General features: G+C 38.1%; 1 protein-coding gene across 5 annotated transcripts in view; it reads right to left on the reverse strand.

Annotated features, from left to right (window-relative positions):
• mcf2la (mcf.2 cell line derived transforming sequence-like a) overlaps nt 1-18,987 on the reverse strand; it is a 134,226-nt gene that overhangs the window by 8,534 nt on the left and 106,705 nt on the right. For 4 of the 5 annotated variants that reach the window (XM_062060987.1, XM_062060966.1, XM_062060976.1 and 1 more), the window contains 16 exons: nt 18,635-18,826; nt 15,887-16,040; nt 15,744-15,796; nt 15,598-15,677; nt 13,104-13,170; nt 12,888-13,003; nt 9,880-9,949; nt 9,707-9,799; nt 6,861-6,953; nt 6,656-6,781; nt 6,352-6,573; nt 6,164-6,256; nt 2,844-2,922; nt 2,707-2,770; nt 2,526-2,626; nt 2,264-2,347 (listed from right to left, as the gene is read on the reverse strand). In XM_062060987.1, the coding sequence (XP_061916971.1) occupies nt 2,264-2,347; nt 2,526-2,626; nt 2,707-2,770; nt 2,844-2,922; nt 6,164-6,256; nt 6,352-6,573; nt 6,656-6,781; nt 6,861-6,953; nt 9,707-9,799; nt 9,880-9,949; nt 12,888-13,003; nt 13,104-13,170; nt 15,598-15,677; nt 15,744-15,796; nt 15,887-16,040; nt 18,635-18,826 (1,687 nt within the window). The remainder of the gene's footprint in view (nt 1-2,263; nt 2,348-2,525; nt 2,627-2,706; nt 2,771-2,843; nt 2,923-6,163; nt 6,257-6,351; nt 6,574-6,655; nt 6,782-6,860; nt 6,954-9,706; nt 9,800-9,879; nt 9,950-12,887; nt 13,004-13,103; nt 13,171-15,597; nt 15,678-15,743; nt 15,797-15,886; nt 16,041-18,634; nt 18,827-18,987) is intronic. The other variant, XM_062060995.1, reaches the window with a different exon arrangement.

The raw sequence follows: 18,987 nt of genomic DNA on the forward strand, positions 1-18,987 counted from the left end.
AAAGGGTGGCTATTTTGAAGAAACTAGAATATAAAACATGTTTTCGGTAATTTCACCTTTTTTTGTTAAGTACATAACTCCACATGTGTTCATTCAGAGTTTTGATGCCTTCAGTGACAATCTACAATGGAAATAGTCATGAAAATAAAGAAAAGGCATTGAATGAGAAGGTGTGTCCAAACGTTTGGCCCGCACTGTATGTACATACTATTGTTCTTGTAGTACTCTTTGGGCTAAATCTGGGCCTTTGGGAACATGTTCCTCCCAACCGCTAGTTGGCGTAGGGAATGCCACAGTAAACCCTGAATGGTCCGACCAAAGCATTTTCATGTGTGCTGGTATGCAAACAAAACTCCCTGAATCGCATTAGATTAGGTTCTAATTTGTTGGGTGTATGTGGAATTCTACTAGTGATTCATATCATCCAGATCCTAATGGGTTAAATCAAGAGAAAAAAAATGCAGTTTATGGGCATTCCAATACAGAGTACTACCTTGGTTTTCATACCCTATTTTTTACTATGATTCAGTTTCCGACAAAAATTTGGGTTTTTGTATACCGTTTTTATCAGACAGCCAAACAGACAAACTAGTATGTGTACCCACCCTGTAATGTTAATTGTTAATTTATTGAGAGTATTTCATGGATTTGCATGTGAAACTATAATTATTATATTGATAACAATTTAGTATGGGGAACACATTCACCATTAATTAGTTGCTTATTAACATGCAAATTAGTAACATATTGGCTCTTAATTAGTCATTATTAAGTACTTATTAATGCCTTATTCAGCATGGCCTTATACAACCAGTAAGCCATTAACTAAGAGTCTTCCCTCAATAACCTCAGAATTATTGCTTATTAGTAACCCTAACCCTAACCCTAACCCTTATATGTTCCCCTACTGTCCACATAACTCTAAATTAAGTCTTTTTTACTTAAAATATGTTCCCCATACTAAAGTGTTACCGCTATTTCTTATGAATAAAAATATATATTCATATAGTACATGTAGCCTACTGTTTGTGCACACATTTGAAAAGATCATTCGGATTCGGACTACCTCCTGATGTGGCCTGGATTTAATGGGAAAAGATCAGGTTTGAAGGACTTTGGAGCATTTAGACTGGCAAAAGAAAAATCTGATTTGTGTCACTTGAGGGCAAAAAAATCAAATTTGATGTGCAGCCCAATCAATCAATCAAGCCCATACAAACTTTTGGTAACACTTTAGTATGGGGAACATATTCACCATTAATTAGTTGCTTATTAACATGCAAATTAGTAACATATTGGCTCTTAATTAGTCATTAAGTACTTATTAATGCCTTCTTCTGCATGGCCTTATTATCAATCAATCAATCAATCAATGTTTATTTATATAGCCCTAAATCACAAGTGTCTCAATTATACAACCAGTAAGCCATTAACTAAGAGTCTTCCCTCAATAACCTCAGAATTATTGCTTATTAGTAACCCTAACCCTAACCTTTATATGTTCCCCTACTGTCCAAATAACTAAATTAAGTCTTTGTTACTTTAAACTAATTAATGGTGAATATGTTCCCCATACTAAAGTGTTACAATTATTTTTTTCCAAAATGTGTCTGTTAATATTAATTAGATGTACCGTATTTTTCGGAGTATAAGTCGCTCCAGCCGAAAATGCATAATAAAGAAGGAAAACAACATATATAAGTCGCACTGGAGTATAAGTCGCATTTTTGGGGGAAATTTATTTGATAAAACCCAACACCAAGAATAGACATTTGAAAGGCAATTTAAAATAAATAAAGAATAGTGAACAACAGGCTGAATAAGTGTATGTTATATGAGGCATATATAACCAACTGAGAACGTGCCTGGTATGTTAACATAACATATTATGGTAAGAGTCATTCAAATAACTATAACATATAGAACATGCTATACGTTTACCAAACAATCTGTCACTCCTAATCGCTAAATCCCATGAAATCTTATACGTCTAGTCTCTTACGTGAATGAGCTAAATAATATTATTTGATATTTTACGGTAATGTGTTAATAATTTCACACATAAGTCGCTCCTGAGTATAAGTCGCACCTCCGGCCAAACTATGAAAAAAACTGCGACTTATAGTCCGAAAAATACGGTATATTATTTCTTGTAGGAAAAATTCAAGTGGTTTTAGTACAATTTGGGGGACCTTTTGGAACTGATCACTGACAAAAACCAGGGTACCACTGTTTGAGGCCCTTTGAGGTTTGTTCAGGTTACCTTTTGGACTCTTGAAGCCCTGCAAAGTAAAGCGCTTTTTAGCCACGGAGGATCTGTCCGTGTTCGGACTCGTCAGCGTCTCATCTGGAAGCAATGCGGTGGAATGTGGGAAACGAGAGAAGGAGACGGCGATCACAAAGGGAAACGCCGAAAGGAAACGAGGTGGGCGAGGGTGGTGAAGAGAAGAGTAGGAGTCCAGATCAGTGAAAGAGACAAGAGAGTCGTTTTAAAATGGACCCTAGACGCCTTCAAGAGCATTCACCTTTGTGTCTGGGGGAAGAGTTGGTGTCGGACGTGGGGCTCGCCTCCGGCTTCTTCTCCTCTTGCTTTTTCTGGTTCCTTTGACTGCTGCTCCAAAAAGGGCTTTTGAAGACCACAAGATAACATCACCACCACAATATGAAGGTGCAAGATTGAGGTCTAAAACGGTGCGCAGCACCAACCTGAGGGAGATGGAGCTGTTGCTGGTGTGGGTTGGAGAGTCACCGCTCTTGTGCTGGCTGGCGTCTGCAAACGTTTCGACAAAAGGTTACAAAAGCATCCAAAGTCAATGAAGCACGTGTGTGGGAGCGCACAATACCTCTGTAGGCTTTCAGCTGTTGGGTGAGAACTTTGCGGATTTCATTCACCCACAATGTTTTGATTTCAGGCGATGGGGCCTAAATGTGACAATGTGAAACGGGAGCACAGTGAAACAGAAAATGGTGGAACAGTTCCTTTTGCATTACATGGCATATTTGACCAGCTTAGTGAAGTGAAGTGAATAATATTTATATAGCGCTTTTCTCTACTGACTCAAAGCGCTTTCACATAGTGAAACCCAATATCTAAGTTACATTTAAACCAGTGTGGGTGGCACTGGGAGCAGGTGGGTAAAGTGTCTTGCCCAAGGACACAACGGCAGTGACTAGGATGGCGGAAGTGGGGATCGAACTTGGAACCCTCAAGTTGCTGGCACTGCCACTCTACCAACGGAGCTATACCGCCCCACCGAGCTATACCGCCGCTATGTGGCCTATCAAAAATAAGGTCTAGCAGAAAAATATATTGAATGTAAACATTTTTATCTAAAATTGAACCTTTTTCTGATTACAATCCCCTCAGCTATCAAGGCGGAAAGGAAAGGAAATGTCAACAACCACGGACAACACTCAATGTAAACACAATTCTAAAATCACATTGAGCAACTTAACAATACCCTCGAAACATCAAGGTGCAAAAATAAATATGTAAAATATTATTAATTAAGTGGACCAAAATAGTGCAAAGTTTGAAAATGTAAACTTAGAAAAACCTGAGAAGAACTATTTCAAGGGTGACAACAAGCTAACCATACACTTGGGTAAAACGGAATCCATCCTGTTTGGGTCCCACATCAACCTTAAGAAAGTCAATGACTTCACCATAAAAGTGGGTGACATTGTTATCACCAGGAAAGATGAGGTCATCTACCTAGGTTCCATTCTAGAGGCTAATCTTCCCTGTGATAAAATGGCAACCAAGGTAATCAAAAAGGTTAACCAACGAATGAGATTTCTCTACAGAATCTCCTCTCTGGTCAACAAAAGCACCTTGAGGATTCTGGCGGGAACTCTCGTTCAACCCTTTTTCGATTACGCATGCACCTGCTGGTACCCTAGCACTTCCAAAACCCTCAAATCTAAACTCCAAACTTCCCAGAACAAGCTAGTCAGGTTACTTCTAGACCTCCACCCCAGATCACACCTCACTCCTACCCACTTCTCCAAAGTGGGCTGGCTCAGGGTGGAGGACAGAGTAAAACAACTTGCACTGAGCCTAGTCTATAAAATCCACTACACCTCCCTGATACCGAAGTACATGTCAAACTACTTCCTTAACGTAAATGACCGCCATAACCACAACACCAGGGGGAGCTCCACTAACCACGTTAAACCCAGATTCCGAACTAACAAAGGTCTTAACTCATTCTCTTTCTATGCCACATCAATGTGGAATGCGCTCCCAACAGGTATAAAAGAAAGGGCATCTCTATCCTCCTTCAAAACCGCAATAAAAGTTCACCTCCAGGCAGCTACAACCCTAAACTAACACCCTCCCCGGATTGTTAATAATCAAATGCAGATACTTTTTCTTATGTTGTGGCTTGTACAGCCCTTTGAGACACTTGTGATTTAGGGCTATATAAATAAACATTGATTGATTGATTGATTGATTATGCCTTCTGATCTCTCTCTCTCTCTCTCTCTCTCTCTCTCTCTCTCTCTCTCTCTATGTCCACTACTTGCTGTCCATATCCTACCCCCCCCTCCACACTCCTGATTGTAAATAATTCAATGTGATTATCTTGTGTGATGACTGTATTATGATGATAGTATATATCTGTATCATGAATCAATTTAAGTGGACCCCGACTTAAACAAGTTGAAAAACTTATTCGGGTGTTACCATTTAGTGGTCAATTGTACGGAATATGTACTTCACTGTGCAACCTACTAATAAAAGTCTCAATCAATCAATCAAAAAAAAGAGTGGTGCGGTATTAATGATTCTGAGCGCCTTGGTCTGACTACGGTCCGATAAAAAAAAACAAAAAAAAACTGCCATACTCTCAAGGTAACTTTTCCTGTTTTATCGTCAACTTCTTGGCCCTCTGCAGCACTAGTTTTTAGTTTCTCTTCTCACTTCATGAACCGTGAGACAACAAGATAGTCGATACTTTTACCTGATTGGCTGTTAGCGCACTGATCAGTGATCACTTCCTGTTTTACTCAGTTAGCAAGTGCCTTTGTTCATGCAACCAACCTTGCTTCGCAACTTGCTGTTTCTTCCGATGATTTAAAAAAAAATATATTGAACGTTTTATCGAACACATTTTTTACACGTCAATCGCGATACATATTGATACCGTTTTATCGCCAAGCCCTAGTAAAACGCACTTAAAGCTACTATATTGCGTAAAGGTGACTACAGTACATGGGTGTTATTTCTAGAAGGCCCTTTTAATGCTAAGAAACTTACTTTTCAATTTGTTAATAAGAATCCTACTTTGCAAAATTAATTTGCTACGGTCAGTCATGGAAAAAATTAGATAAACAGGAAATCACTGCAATCCGATATTATCGGCCAATAAATGCTTTAAAATGTAATATCGTAAATTATCGTTATCGGTTTCAAAATTATCGGTATCTGTTTCAAAAAGTAAAATTTTTGACTTTTCAAAACGCCGCTGTGTACACGGACGTAGGGAGAAGTACAGAGCACCAATAAACCTTAAAGGCACTGCCTTTGCGTGCCGGCCCAGTCACATAATATTTATGCATACTTGGTCAACAGCCATACAGGTCACACTGAGGGTGGACGTATAAACAACTTTAACACTGTTACAAATATGCGCCACACTGTGAACCCACACCAAACAAGAATGACAAACACATTTCGGGAGAACATCCGCACCGTAACGCAACAGAACAAATACCCAGAACCCCTTGCAGCACTAACTCTTCCGGGACGCTACAATATACACCCCCCTCAACCCCGCCCACCCCAACCCCGCCCACCTCAACATCCTCATGCTCTCTCAGGGAGAGCATGTCCCAAATTCCAAGCTGCTGTTTTGAGGCATGTTAAAAAAAATAATGCACTTTGTGACTTCAATAATAAATATGGCAGTGCCATGTTGGCACTTTTTTCCATAACTTGAGTTGATTTATTTTGGAAAACCTTGTTACATTGTTTAATGCATCCAGCGGGGCATCACAACAAAATTAGGCATAATAATGTGTTAATTCCACGACTGTATATATCGGTATCGGTTGATATCGGTATCGGTAATTAAGAGTTGGACAATATCGGAATATCTGCAAAAAAGCCATTATCGGACATCTCTACATTTAACCCAAAATAGCAACGTAAACTTACCTGGACGATAAAGACTTCCTCTCTTGAATTACACCAAATCTCAAGCTTCTTGTTGTCCCCTTTAGCGCTCTCTGTAATTCCCACTGCGCTCATCTGAGATGTGGAAAAGGCAGAGAGGGAAAGAGAGTTTTTGCAGCATTATAATACCATACGTGGGGATTGTGTTACTTAAATGGCAGCAGACTCACATTGAGCGAGTGTTTGAAGCTGTAAGATGGAGCTTTTTCGTATCCCTCGCCGTTCTCCTCCCTCCTCTTACAGAAGAGCAGGGCCTTCTGGTGCAGGAACAGGTGCCTCTGCATGGGCTTGAACCTGGCCAAGTCCTTCACCTTCGCATGGCCCTTCTTGTGCTCGGTCCACACGCTGAAGGAGCCCTGCATCAGCAAGCGACCCAGCTCCGAGAGGTTCCCCTGAGGGCAGAAACGGATGCCACCGTCACTCCCCAGCTGCACAGACACTAAAAGATCTACCTCGCTAAAAATGCATGCGTGCCTCATATCCTGTAATGGCGATTAGGTGCATGGAGTCATTGACTGCTTTTAGGATGCCAAGAATGGAGGAGAGCGCTTCCTGGAGGTCGCTGCAGCCGTCACAACCTTTGCTGTATTTGATCAACTCCTGCACACACAGGAAAGCATAGTCACTTCTTTTTTTTTGCCTCACACAAATGTGACACCCCGCCATCGCGCCATGTCACCTTCAACAGCAGCTGGTACTTGGTGATTCTCTGGACGGGTTTGAGGAGGTAGGAGTCCAATCCAAGTTTATGCTCCAGCTTCTTTTGACACTCCTGGTGCACAAACATTCAACGATTGATAGGTTGTATTGTGCAGCAATGAGGCGGAGGGATTGATCGTACGCGCACAATACCTCGGTACCTCGATATGAGTTTAATTGGAACTGTGATGCAGCTCGTACATTGAACGTCAGTCATTGAAATTAAATCCTTTCAAATTGGTGCTTGGCCCCCACAAAATACTATTATTTTAACATGCTTTTTAAAAGGAAACATTTACTTTTAGATAAAGTATATTCTTCAAAGCTGCTTCTCCGTCAAACACATCATCAGCGGCTTCTCCATATTTTTATGGATAAATGTCAGTTTAGAAATTATTTTAACATAATGCAGCTGTCAGTGGTTTTATGTTGACGTCTGTCCGGGGAGTCTTTATTTTTTTAGCTTTTGTTGGGGGGCGGCGTGGCTCAGTTGGTAGAGCGGAGGGTTACTGGTTCGATCCCCGGCTTCCGCCATCCTAGTCACATCCGCTGTGTCCTTAAAGTTAAAGTACCAATGATAGTCACACACACACTAGGTGTAGTGAAATTTGTTCTCTGCATTTTGACCCATCCCCCCCCTTGTTCACCCCCTGGGAGGTGAGGGGAGCAGTGGGCAGCAGCAGTGGGCAGCAGCAGTGGGCAGCAGCGGTGGGCAGCAGCGGTGGGCAGCAGCGGTGGCCGCGCCCAGGAATAATTTTTGGTGATTTAACCCCCCAATTCCAACCCTTGATGCCGAGTGCCAAGCAGGGAGGTAATGGGTCCCATTTTTATAGTCTTTGGTATGACTCGGCCAGGGTTTGAACTCACGACCTACCGATCTCAGGACGGACACTTTAACCACTAGGCCACAGAGCAGCCTAGCCTTGAGCAAGACACTTCTGAAAATCAATAAACAAATTTAAAAAAAAAAAAAAAAATATATATATATATATATATATATATATATATATATATATATATATATATATATATATATATATATATATATATATATATATATATATATATATATATATATATATATATATATATATATATATATATATATATATATATATTTTAACATCCTTGGTTGGCATTTTTGACTCATTCTGCTGATACTCTCACACTGCTTCTCCAAGTCAGCTACACGGTCGGTCATGTTTTTAACGATTTCTTTCTTTAATTCAATGAATATTATCCACTTCTTATCAGTACTGTTCTTCACACTCACTTTCTTCTTTGTCATGGTTAAAGCAACAAAGTTATGACAATCTCCAGTAACATGAAAATCTCATATCACGTTCATTGTAACGAAAATGATCACAGTGATCATTATATTGTTAAATGTGCTCCAAAAGTACTACAATCTTTTAACCAAGTTGAGCTTTAGTTGCTCAGACAGTTGTGTTTATAAATGTTTAAATTGGTGTATGGCATTTTTAATAGAGAATTGTGTAAATAATAATAATAATAATAATAATAAAAATGGATTTTATTTGTAAAAAAGCACTTTACATTGAGTAAACAACCTCAAAGTGCTACAGTGTATTAAAAAAAAGAAAATAAATAATAATAATAATAATAATAATAATTAAAAAAAATAAAAATAAAATAAAAATAAAAAGATAATAAAAAAAAAATTAAAAAAAGTAGAACAGCCAAATAGCTAAAACTAGTATGCATACATCTAAAAAAAGGCTTTTTTTTTAAAAAAAAAGGGTTTTTAAGCCTTTTTTAAAAGCATCCAAATGTGTCTTGCATTTATGTTAGCATTTAAGATAACCAGCAATTAGCACGATGGATGCTTCTCCAGGAAATAAGCAGTATCTCCGTATGTTTTTTTAAGTGTGATAATCAATCTCGGTTTTATGCTAAGGAAAATTTGAAACGGTAAAACTAACCATCAAGAATTTTACACTTATCGTTACATCCCTAATATCTAACTATAAGCTAATGCTAGTGAGTCCGACACCGGATGCTGTGGTCGGTTCATACGGGGTTCACTGTGGCATTCCCTATGTCAATTAGCGGTTGGGAGGAACATAACTCAAATTGTTGCTCACAACCTAAAGCATAACAATTAGCGGATAGACATCTCTTATCTTGAAAAACTCGTGAGCTGCGGCACTCGTATCTCGAGGTACTACTGTGATTACACTTTTGATGTATAATAATTGTTTATATTGTTTTTGCTTGCATTGCCTGCTCAGTGGCCTAGTGGTTAGAGTGTCCGCATTGACACTCAACTTACATGGTTGAGTTCAAACCCCGGCCGAGTCATACCAAAGACTATAAAAATGTGACCCATTACCTCCCTGCTTGGCACTCAGCTTTAGGGTTGGAATCGGGGGTTAAATCACCAAAATGATTCCCGAGCGCGGCCACCGCTGCTGCTCACTGCTCCCCTCACCTCATGGGTCAAATGCAAAGAGTAATTTCACCACACCTAGTCTGTGTGTGTGACTATCAGTGGTACTTTAACTTTATACAGAGGGATTTAAGCAAGCTGATATGGAGGTGCACAAAGTCTGGGCGTTTTCAGCACCTTGCAACAGTAAATATTTCTGCAAGAACTGAGCTAATGTAGTCCCAATGATAGCCACAATTTTGCTTTTACAAAACAATAAAGCTCAGTTCTGACTGACAGAAAAAGCCTGTACTCTATAGAGCAATGTGTTGATACAGGATGTTGGTGAAACGGTCGGTGTCTAGTGAAAGTATATTCTAATATCCATCTAAAATGACAAATGTCAAACTTTTATCAAAGTTTATAATGTAAAGAACCTGGAAGAAGGCACAGTCCGAGCACTGTCTCCATAAGCTCTCAGAGCGAGGTTTATTTTGGCAGTAAGCCTCGTAGATCTGCAGGTCCGTCATCTGATGAAAGAACAAAACAATGGATTAGATGAGTTTGCGAAATAAAGAGTATAAGGAAGAATATAAACCAAATTGCTTACTCTTTGTAAAAAGCAGCGGCCCACAAGTTCAGGGCAGTCGGTGTATGCCTCCAGTTCCTTCAGAAATGTCCTGAAAATTCCAGTCAGCTGAGGTTAAGCAATCCACTTTATTTTTATAGCGCAATTTAAAAAACAAAAGTGTCACAAAGCGCTTCGCAGTAGTTAAAGTACATATTCAAAAGCAGGGTGAAACTAAGAACAGTGTAGTGCAGGGGTGTCTAAACTACGACCAGCAGGCCAAGCTTCTTCAAATTGGCCCGATTTTAATCAGGAATCAGGCCCGCGAGGCATCTCCATCTTAATTTTGACAGGCTAAATTTGGCACTATCTTGTGGACGCCGTGAGTAAATCAGGTTAATGACCAAAAATTGCACTTTGAAGTATTTCCCACTCACGGCGCAAATAAACTTTTTTTTTGTTGTTTTTTTTAAATACAACACACATGGTCACATAACAACCTGCTCACTGAACTTTGTGCATAATATTAAAAAAAACTTCCAAACACCATAACATTTTTTAATTGACACCCATTTAAATCTATTACAACGCATGATTGGAAAAATGCAAAACTCTCTCTTTACACTTATCCTGTATGGCGCATTTTAGCTGCTTGATATTTCTGATTGATAACAAAACTTTAAGGAGATCGTCGCAAAAGTAAACAAGGTAGGAGTCGAACTTTCACGTACTATTAATACCAATTATATTATTAAATATATATTCATTAATAAATTACTTAATAAATAAATTTTAAAAATAAATAAATATATATATATATATATATATATATATATATATATATATATATATATACACACATACCGTATGTACATACAAACATACATAAATAAATAATGGATATATATATATATACTGTATATACAAACATACATAAATAAATAATGGATATATATATATATATATATATATATATATATATACATATATACATACATACATACACACACACACACATACATATGTACATACATACATACATAAATAAATAATGGATATATATGTACACATATACTGTATATGCATAGGCATATATATATATTTACTTTACATGCAGTCGGCTTTCGGCTCCCCGCTCAATGCGACACCCCAAGTCAAAAAGTTTCGATACCCCTGGTCTAGTGTAAGAAACATTTAACTTTAAAAGAAAACAAATGTAAAAAATACATAACACATAAGAAAATAAAATAGATTAAGATCACATAACTATCATGCTTTAAAAGCCAATGAGTAAAAATATGTTTTAAGACATGATTTTAAAGCTCATTAAAGAGGGAGACGTTTGAATAACTTTTCCACAACAAAGGGGCCGAGGGCCCCTTCAAATATTTTAACACTGAATTAGTCATCTTACTCTTGATTTGAATCATATTCAATAATTATATCTAACCTACTTACAGTTTACAACCTTGTCAAATGATATAAAACCATGTGTTAATTTAATTTAATACATAAACCTTATAGGCTTATGTCACGCTGATTAGAAAAATAAGTACTAACCAAATAGACTGCATAAGATGAGTCTGATAAAATAACTGATGAAAAATAATTTACATACAATGAATTGTGCTAAATTAAACTAAATGGATAATAAATGTTCCTTAAATAAACTGTCAATACATTTTAAGTGCAAATGAATATACAGCTTTATCACTTTAGTCATAACTTTTGCTCTTAAGAAACTTCTCTATGACTTTAGTTCCGGACTTCTTCTGTTTGTTTAATATTGTCAGGAATGCCACAAGTGGTGAAAAAGTGTATTACAACTAAGAACCACAGCTGAGAAACATTTTTTGCGGCCCTTTAGGTGGCGCTCGCAGCCCAACATCCATCCATCCATCCATTTTTTACCGCTTATCCTTTTCGGGGTCGCGGGGGGTGCTGGAGCCTATCTCAGCTGCATTCGGGCGGAAAGTGGGGTACACCCTGGACAAGTCGCCACCTCATCGCAGGGCCAACACAGATAGACAGACAACATTCACACACTAGGGCCAATTTAGTGTTGCCAATCAACCTATCCCCAGGTGCATGACTTTGGAGGTGGGAGGAAGCCAGAGTACCCGGATGGTTAAGAAACACTGCATCGAGAAAACAAAAAATATTCAAATGAATTCTAAAATGAATTGGGAGCCAGTGAAGGGATGCTAAAATAAGTGTAATGTGTTTATGTTTTTTTTTTGTGCCACATAAAAGGCGAGTAGCAGTATTTTGGATTAACTGCAAACCAGCGAGTGAGGCCTGGTTCACTCCAACATAAAGTGAGTAGCAGTAGTCTAAGCACGATGAAATATGAGCATGGATTACCCGCTCAAAGTCCTTAAAAGATAAAACTGATTACAATTTTGCTAAAAGTCTCAGATGATAACTGGATCGATCAACTGAGTTATTAATCTGTTGTTCCAAATTAAAATAATTGTTGAACTCAAATTTAACATTTGTGATTGTGGGTTTAAAATAGAACCGAGCATATTTTCGTGTCGTCCTCGGCAGTTTCGGGTCCTAAGTGGCTGTCAAAGTGTACCAACTTGTCGGAATACCTACTCAGACTTCTTCTGTTCAGGGGAGATGCATGATTTATGATCTACAATACATTCTCAGGGAGCAAGGAAGCAAGGAAACAGCAGACCACTCAATGATGTAAACATAGGGTAGTGATCACGGCGCCGTTATAAATAGTTTGTCAGCGTTAACACTTATAATAACAATATCATTAATACTTGGTTAATATTCAAGTCACGAAATGTGAATGAAGTATTGTTGGCGGTTTTTGAATGGATATCTATTGGATTTTATGGGCGAAATAGAGGAGCTCCCATTGGCTCCGCTGTAAATTGACTTTTATTTACAAGTTTGAATGCATAAAAAAAAAATCCATCTGTCATGTCTTTCATAATGATTGTGAACAAAAGACAAAAAAAAAAAAGTGTAGTTCCCCTTTAAGAAACGTTAGCGTGCAAAAGTCAGTTACTTCTCCAGTGAAAGAAGCGTACCTTTTGTGAAACTGGTAGATTTCAAACATATTCCCAAAGAGGATGTCCTTCTTGCTCAGCAGCGTGCTGGGAATGAGGTGAGCCATGATGGGGTTGTCCATCTCGGCGGCGTAGCCCTGAGGAAACACAACCACTGTATTTTGAGAACTCTTATTGGCAGGAAACGCTCATGACACTCCCACCGCTACCAACAAAGTGGACCTGAGGAAAGCTCACCTCCAAAACACAGAGAAGCTCCTCCACATATGCTCTCTCCGTCTCCAGCAGTTCATTCATCACATGGCTGGAAGACACACCAACAGGCTTGTTGCAATCGGTTGTTGACAGCAATAATGTCGCAATACATTCACTGTACAAACATACATATATGCATACTGTACATATACATTCACTGTAAAAACATACATATACACATACTGTACATATACATTCACTGTACAAACATACATATACACATACTGTATACATTCACTGTACAAACATACATATATACATACTGTACATATACATTCACTGTACAAACATACATATACACATACTGTACATATACATTCACTGTACAAACATACATATACACATACCGTACATATACATATACACATACTGTACACATTCACTGTACAAACATACATATATACATACTGTACATATACATTCACTGTACAAACACACATACACATACTGTACATACTGTATACATTCACTGTACAAACCTACATATACTGTACATATACATTCACTGTACAAACATACATATCCACATACTGTATACATTCACTGTACAAACATACATATATACATACTGTACATATACATTCACTGTACAAACATACATATACACAAGTACATATGCATACATACACTCATGCATATACTGTAATCACGTTTCATCATACATATATTAATGTTTTTGCCCTGGGGCGGGGGTCAGCGAGCCGCATGCGGCTCTTTAGTGCCACCCTAGTGGCTCCCTGGATCATTTTTAAAAAAAGATTGAAAATGGAAAAAGATGGGGGAAAATAATGTTTTGGTTTTAGTATGTTTTTTGTTTGAGGACAAACATGACACAAACCTTCCCAATTGTTCGAAAGCTCACTGTTTAATATGTTTGTGTGTATGCTTCACTGATGAGTGTTTGGTGAACATCGTTTTGTCCTACTAATTTTGGCGGTTCTTGAACTCACCATAGTGTGGACTGTGACGCAACAGTTTAACATGTAAAATCTTCCACATCTTCTTTGTCTCATTTTGTCCACCAAACGTCTTATACTGTGCGTGAATGCACAAAGGTGAGCTTTGTGGATGTTATTGACTTGTTGGAGTGCTAATCAGGCATATTTGGCCAGGGCATGACTGCAAGCTAATCCGCGCTAACATGCTATTTAGGCTCGCTGTATGTACATATTGCATCATTATCCCTCATTTGTAGGTATACCTGTATTTGAGCTCATTTAATATCCTTTACTTTTATCCTCTTTGAATATAATTTAGTTTTGCATGTCTCATGACACATTGTCTGTATGTAATATTGGCTGCATTTCATTGCCATGTTGTTCCAGACCACAGCAAACATTACCTAGCTTGCCAAAGACTGTGATAAATCCATTAGAAGAAGACGGCCTGCCGTTTCCTTTACCTTGGACACAAACATCTATACCTTTGGCCATTAAAAGCCAGTCATTTCCAGGAGTTATCTCTGAAAAGTGTTAATGTTTTCCTATGTTGTAAAAATGTTTAGAATAAATATTACATTTCAGTCAACGAAGATTTGCTTCAGCCTGCGACACATAGTCATTTTGATAGTAGGCTAATATAACTGATACGGACACTTACGTCATGCGTTGTCTTCATTATAACACTTATATAAGACTTTTAAAGTCATTTTGATAGTAGGCTAATATAGACATTTACGTCATGGGTTGCCTTCATTATAACACTTATATAAGACTTTATTTTTTGCGGCTCCAGACAGATTTGTTTTTTGTATTTTTGGTCCAATATGGCTCTTTCAATGTTTTGGGTTGCCGACCCCTGCACTAGGGGAAACTGGGTAACACATGGCACACTGACAAAGCTTAACCATTTACTATAACAATCTACAAGGTTCATACAGTTTGCTTCTCTTTCTTCACCTCCATTTATCTGCTTTCTTTTGTATTTCAAGTTATTATTACATGTATGTATTGTTGCATTTGACCAATTGTATTGTTGATAATAGAGGTAATTATTGTTATTATTCATTATCAAAAGTGCTATTTCTATTGGTATTTGTATTGCTCCATTTGTAGTGTAATAATGTCCATTGTCATTTCCGTATTATTATTTATTTCACTAACTGCTTCTTTGCTATCACTTTTACCATCATATTTGTACATATCCTATTTGCTGATGTTCTATTGTTGTGTTTGCTGTTGTTGTTGTCTCTCAGTCTTATCCCCCTCTTGTCCCCACAATGTCCCCCTCTGTCTTCCTTTTTTTCCTCTTTCTATCCCCTCCTGCACCAAATAATAATATAAATCCATTTAATAAAGTCAAATACAAATAAGGCAACAAGAGAAGTATCCCACACTCTTCTTTTGTAAAGTAAATGTGTACAGCCGATATGGGCATCTACATCACCTATATGATTTGCCTGAGAAGCTGGACAGGACATAAAAAAAAAAAACAAAAGAAAAAAAGCAATAATGATCGCAAGTCGAAAGGCCCTCACCGTCGCAGCACAGCCAGGTTTTCTTCCTCCTCTGAGAGGGAGGCATGCCTGGTGCCGCCAATGTGTACAGGAGACTCCACCTAATGCAAACAAAACCTCAGTGTCGTTCCTAAAGGTTTCAAGCTAATTGACAGAACGGCATTTACCTTTTTGCAGAGGGCATTATCTGCAGAGTACCTCCTCTCTTTCCTCTGTTGATCTGACAAAAAGAAAGGACAATGTTATGTTGTGCAAGTCTACAGGACAGTACTGCGGTCTTTGAACACATCTTGATAAAAAAAAAGCCTACTCGGAGATGCCTGCGGGGACTTGACTTCCGGTCTCGGTGCCACGGGCTGCACTGGACGTGTCTGTTTGGCGGCAAGTTTTTTCAGGCTGATGCGTCTCTTCTCAAACATCTCCTGGACGGAACTTTGCTTCTGGAAAACTCTCTCTACCTGGTCCTGATGGAAGACGTACCAGGAAGATGAAGTTTGACTTTGATTTGGAGGCTGGCTGATTATAACATTTAACATTATAACACAGGAAGTTGCATACAAGTAGATAAACAAGCCTACATTAATGAATGTACAGTGTTAACTTAAAAATAAACCAAATGTACAAAATACATAAAACACAAAATACAATTGATTAAATTGGTGGTAGCGGGGGGTGTATATTGTAGCGTCCCGGAAGAGTTAGTGCTGCAAGAGGTTCTGGGTATTTGTTCTGTTGGGTTTATGTTGTGTTACAGTGCGGATGTTGTCCCGAAATGTGTTTGTCATTCTTGTTTGGTGTGGGTTCACAGTGTGGCACATATTTGTAACAGTGTTAAAGTTGTTTATACGGCTACCCTCGGTGTGACCTGTATGGCGGGTGGAAATCGGGAGAATGGTTGCCCTGGGAGATTTTCGGGAGGGTATTGAAATTCGGGAGTGTCCCGGGAAAAATCGTCCGGTTGAAACAGATACCGATAATTTCCGATATTACATTTTAAAGCATTTATCGGCCGATAATATTGGCTATCTGCTCCGTACACCCAAAATATTAAAACAAAACCCATTTTAAAGAGAATAATTATAGTTTTACTTGCAGCAAACAATGTGAAGAACGTATGAATGACAAATGAATCCCATGAAGACTTAATTGTTGGCGAAGATGGCAATGAGCGGAGAGGAAGGACGCCACCTCATACTTTGCTACGAGTCCCAAAATACGTACATGAACTTTTAACTTCACTTTTATTGAAGACTCTTGTTGGCAAAGATGGTGACGAGCGGAGATCATGCATTCTTCATATTTTCCCATGATTTTCCTTAAAAGTAATAGTTTTTCTTCTCTTCTTTCATCAAAGAGCTGACGGACACAACTTTCTTTGGCCCCGTAGTGAATTATTTTACAGTCGTACACAAAGCACAGACTTATAGCGTGACTCTTAGTTAGCAAAAAAGTAAAGAGTCAACTCATGATGACATCATAGAGGAACGGCGATGCTGGGGGAGAATGACTAGCGTGTGGGGAGTTAATGGCAGGCGAACACTCTGCCTGGGACAATAACCAATTTTGCTAGATAATATATTGTCCCACAAATTATTTCCGGTAAACATTATTATTGTCAGCAATACATTAACACTAAAGATGTCCGATATTATCGGCCGATAAATGCTTTAAATTGTAATATCGGAAATTATCGGTATCCTTTTTTTTTAGTATCGGTATCTTTTTTTTAATATTTATTTTTTTATTAAATCAACATAAAAAACACAAGATACACTTACAATTAGTGCACCAACCCAAAAAACCTCCCTCCCCCATTTACACTCATTCACACAAAAGGGTTGTTTGTTTCTGTTATCAATATTCTGGTTCCTACATCATATATCAATATATATCAATACAGTCTGCAAGGGATACAGTCCGTAAGCACATATGAATGTGTGTTTGCTGCTGGTCCACTAATAGTACTAACCTTTAACAATTAATTTTAGTAATTTTCATTAATTACTAGTTTCTATGTAACTGTTTTTATATTGTTTTACTTTCTTTTTTATTCCAGAAAATGTTTTTAAAATATTTATCTTATTTTATCTAAATTTTTTAAAAGTACCTTATCTTCACCATACCTGGTTGTCCAAATTAGGCATAATAATGTGTTAATTCCACGACTGTATATATCGGTATCGGTAATTAAGAGTTGGACAATATCGGAATATCGGCAAAAAAGCCATTATCGGACACCCCTAATTAAGACCAATTAAAAAAAATCGAAATACACTTATTTCTCATTAGTATTTTTTGGGAAGGTCAAGAACTTTTGATTATCCTAAATAAGTAAACAATAAAAATAAAAGGGACTCTTAATCTCTGTGAGCAAAAATTGCAGTTAAATAAATATTGAACACATCTTAAAGTGCAGTTTTTTTATTTTAGTTTTTTTTTATACCGTCAGCCACCGTAAATTCAGTATACTGGCTCGTTCGTCCGTGCTGATAGGTCAATCTGGCTCATTCGGTTTGAAGCCGAAATAATCCCACAACAGGACATTTGCTTTGCCATCTTTTTGCCTCACAATGTTTGATAGCCAACAACAAGTGAGACTTAGTTGTTGTCAGAAGTGAACAGTTCCGCATCCACTCATAGAGACAAAGATTGTGGATGACTGACAAGAGGGCTCACTCCACTTATCAATTTATTCTGCTATTATACGAATGCGCTCAGGTTTGTTCCCTGTTTGAAAGCGAGCGACAAGGAAACAAACACGCACGGACATGGCAAAATATTTTATATATATTGTTTGACTATTGATTTATTGATCATTGGTAATTGCAAAAATATGTAACGAAAACAGTTGGACTCACGGAGTGTTTAAATAATGAAGGCGCAAGTTTGGCAGTACGATAACCGAGACGGTATATGAAAACTAAGGCAAACATTTGGCAGAGATTTTCCTCTAAAACCAAATCGCAGGGAAAATGGGGCATACTAAAATAAAAAAAATAAAAAACAAAGGTGATACTGTATAACCTTCAAAGCGGAGGTAATCGAAGGTAAGACTGACCCTGAGTTGAGGTGTGAGCACTGCCTCATACTGGCAGCAGATGGCACTGCAGTCGACAAGGGTGTGAAGCAGGGCAGTGTCCAGGTATCGTTCCAGTTCTTGCAGGGCTGCCTCCGCTCCATCCTGAGACTGACATCGGTCCACGGGCTGGCTCGCCAACAAAAAGATGCCCTCTTCGCACCAACGGGAAGCCTGGTGGAAAAAAAATCCATTATGAGTACTTTAAACATTCTCATAGAAACACAATCAGACCTGTGATTTTTCTCTCCAAAATTTATTTTTTCGATGTTTATATTTTAAACATAAAAATGCATAAAACTGCAAAAATAATGAGTGAAGTAAGACATGTTACT

This window comes from Entelurus aequoreus, linkage group LG01 (assembly GCF_033978785.1).
Source record: "Entelurus aequoreus isolate RoL-2023_Sb linkage group LG01, RoL_Eaeq_v1.1, whole genome shotgun sequence".
NCBI lineage: Eukaryota > Metazoa > Chordata > Actinopteri > Syngnathiformes > Syngnathidae > Entelurus > Entelurus aequoreus.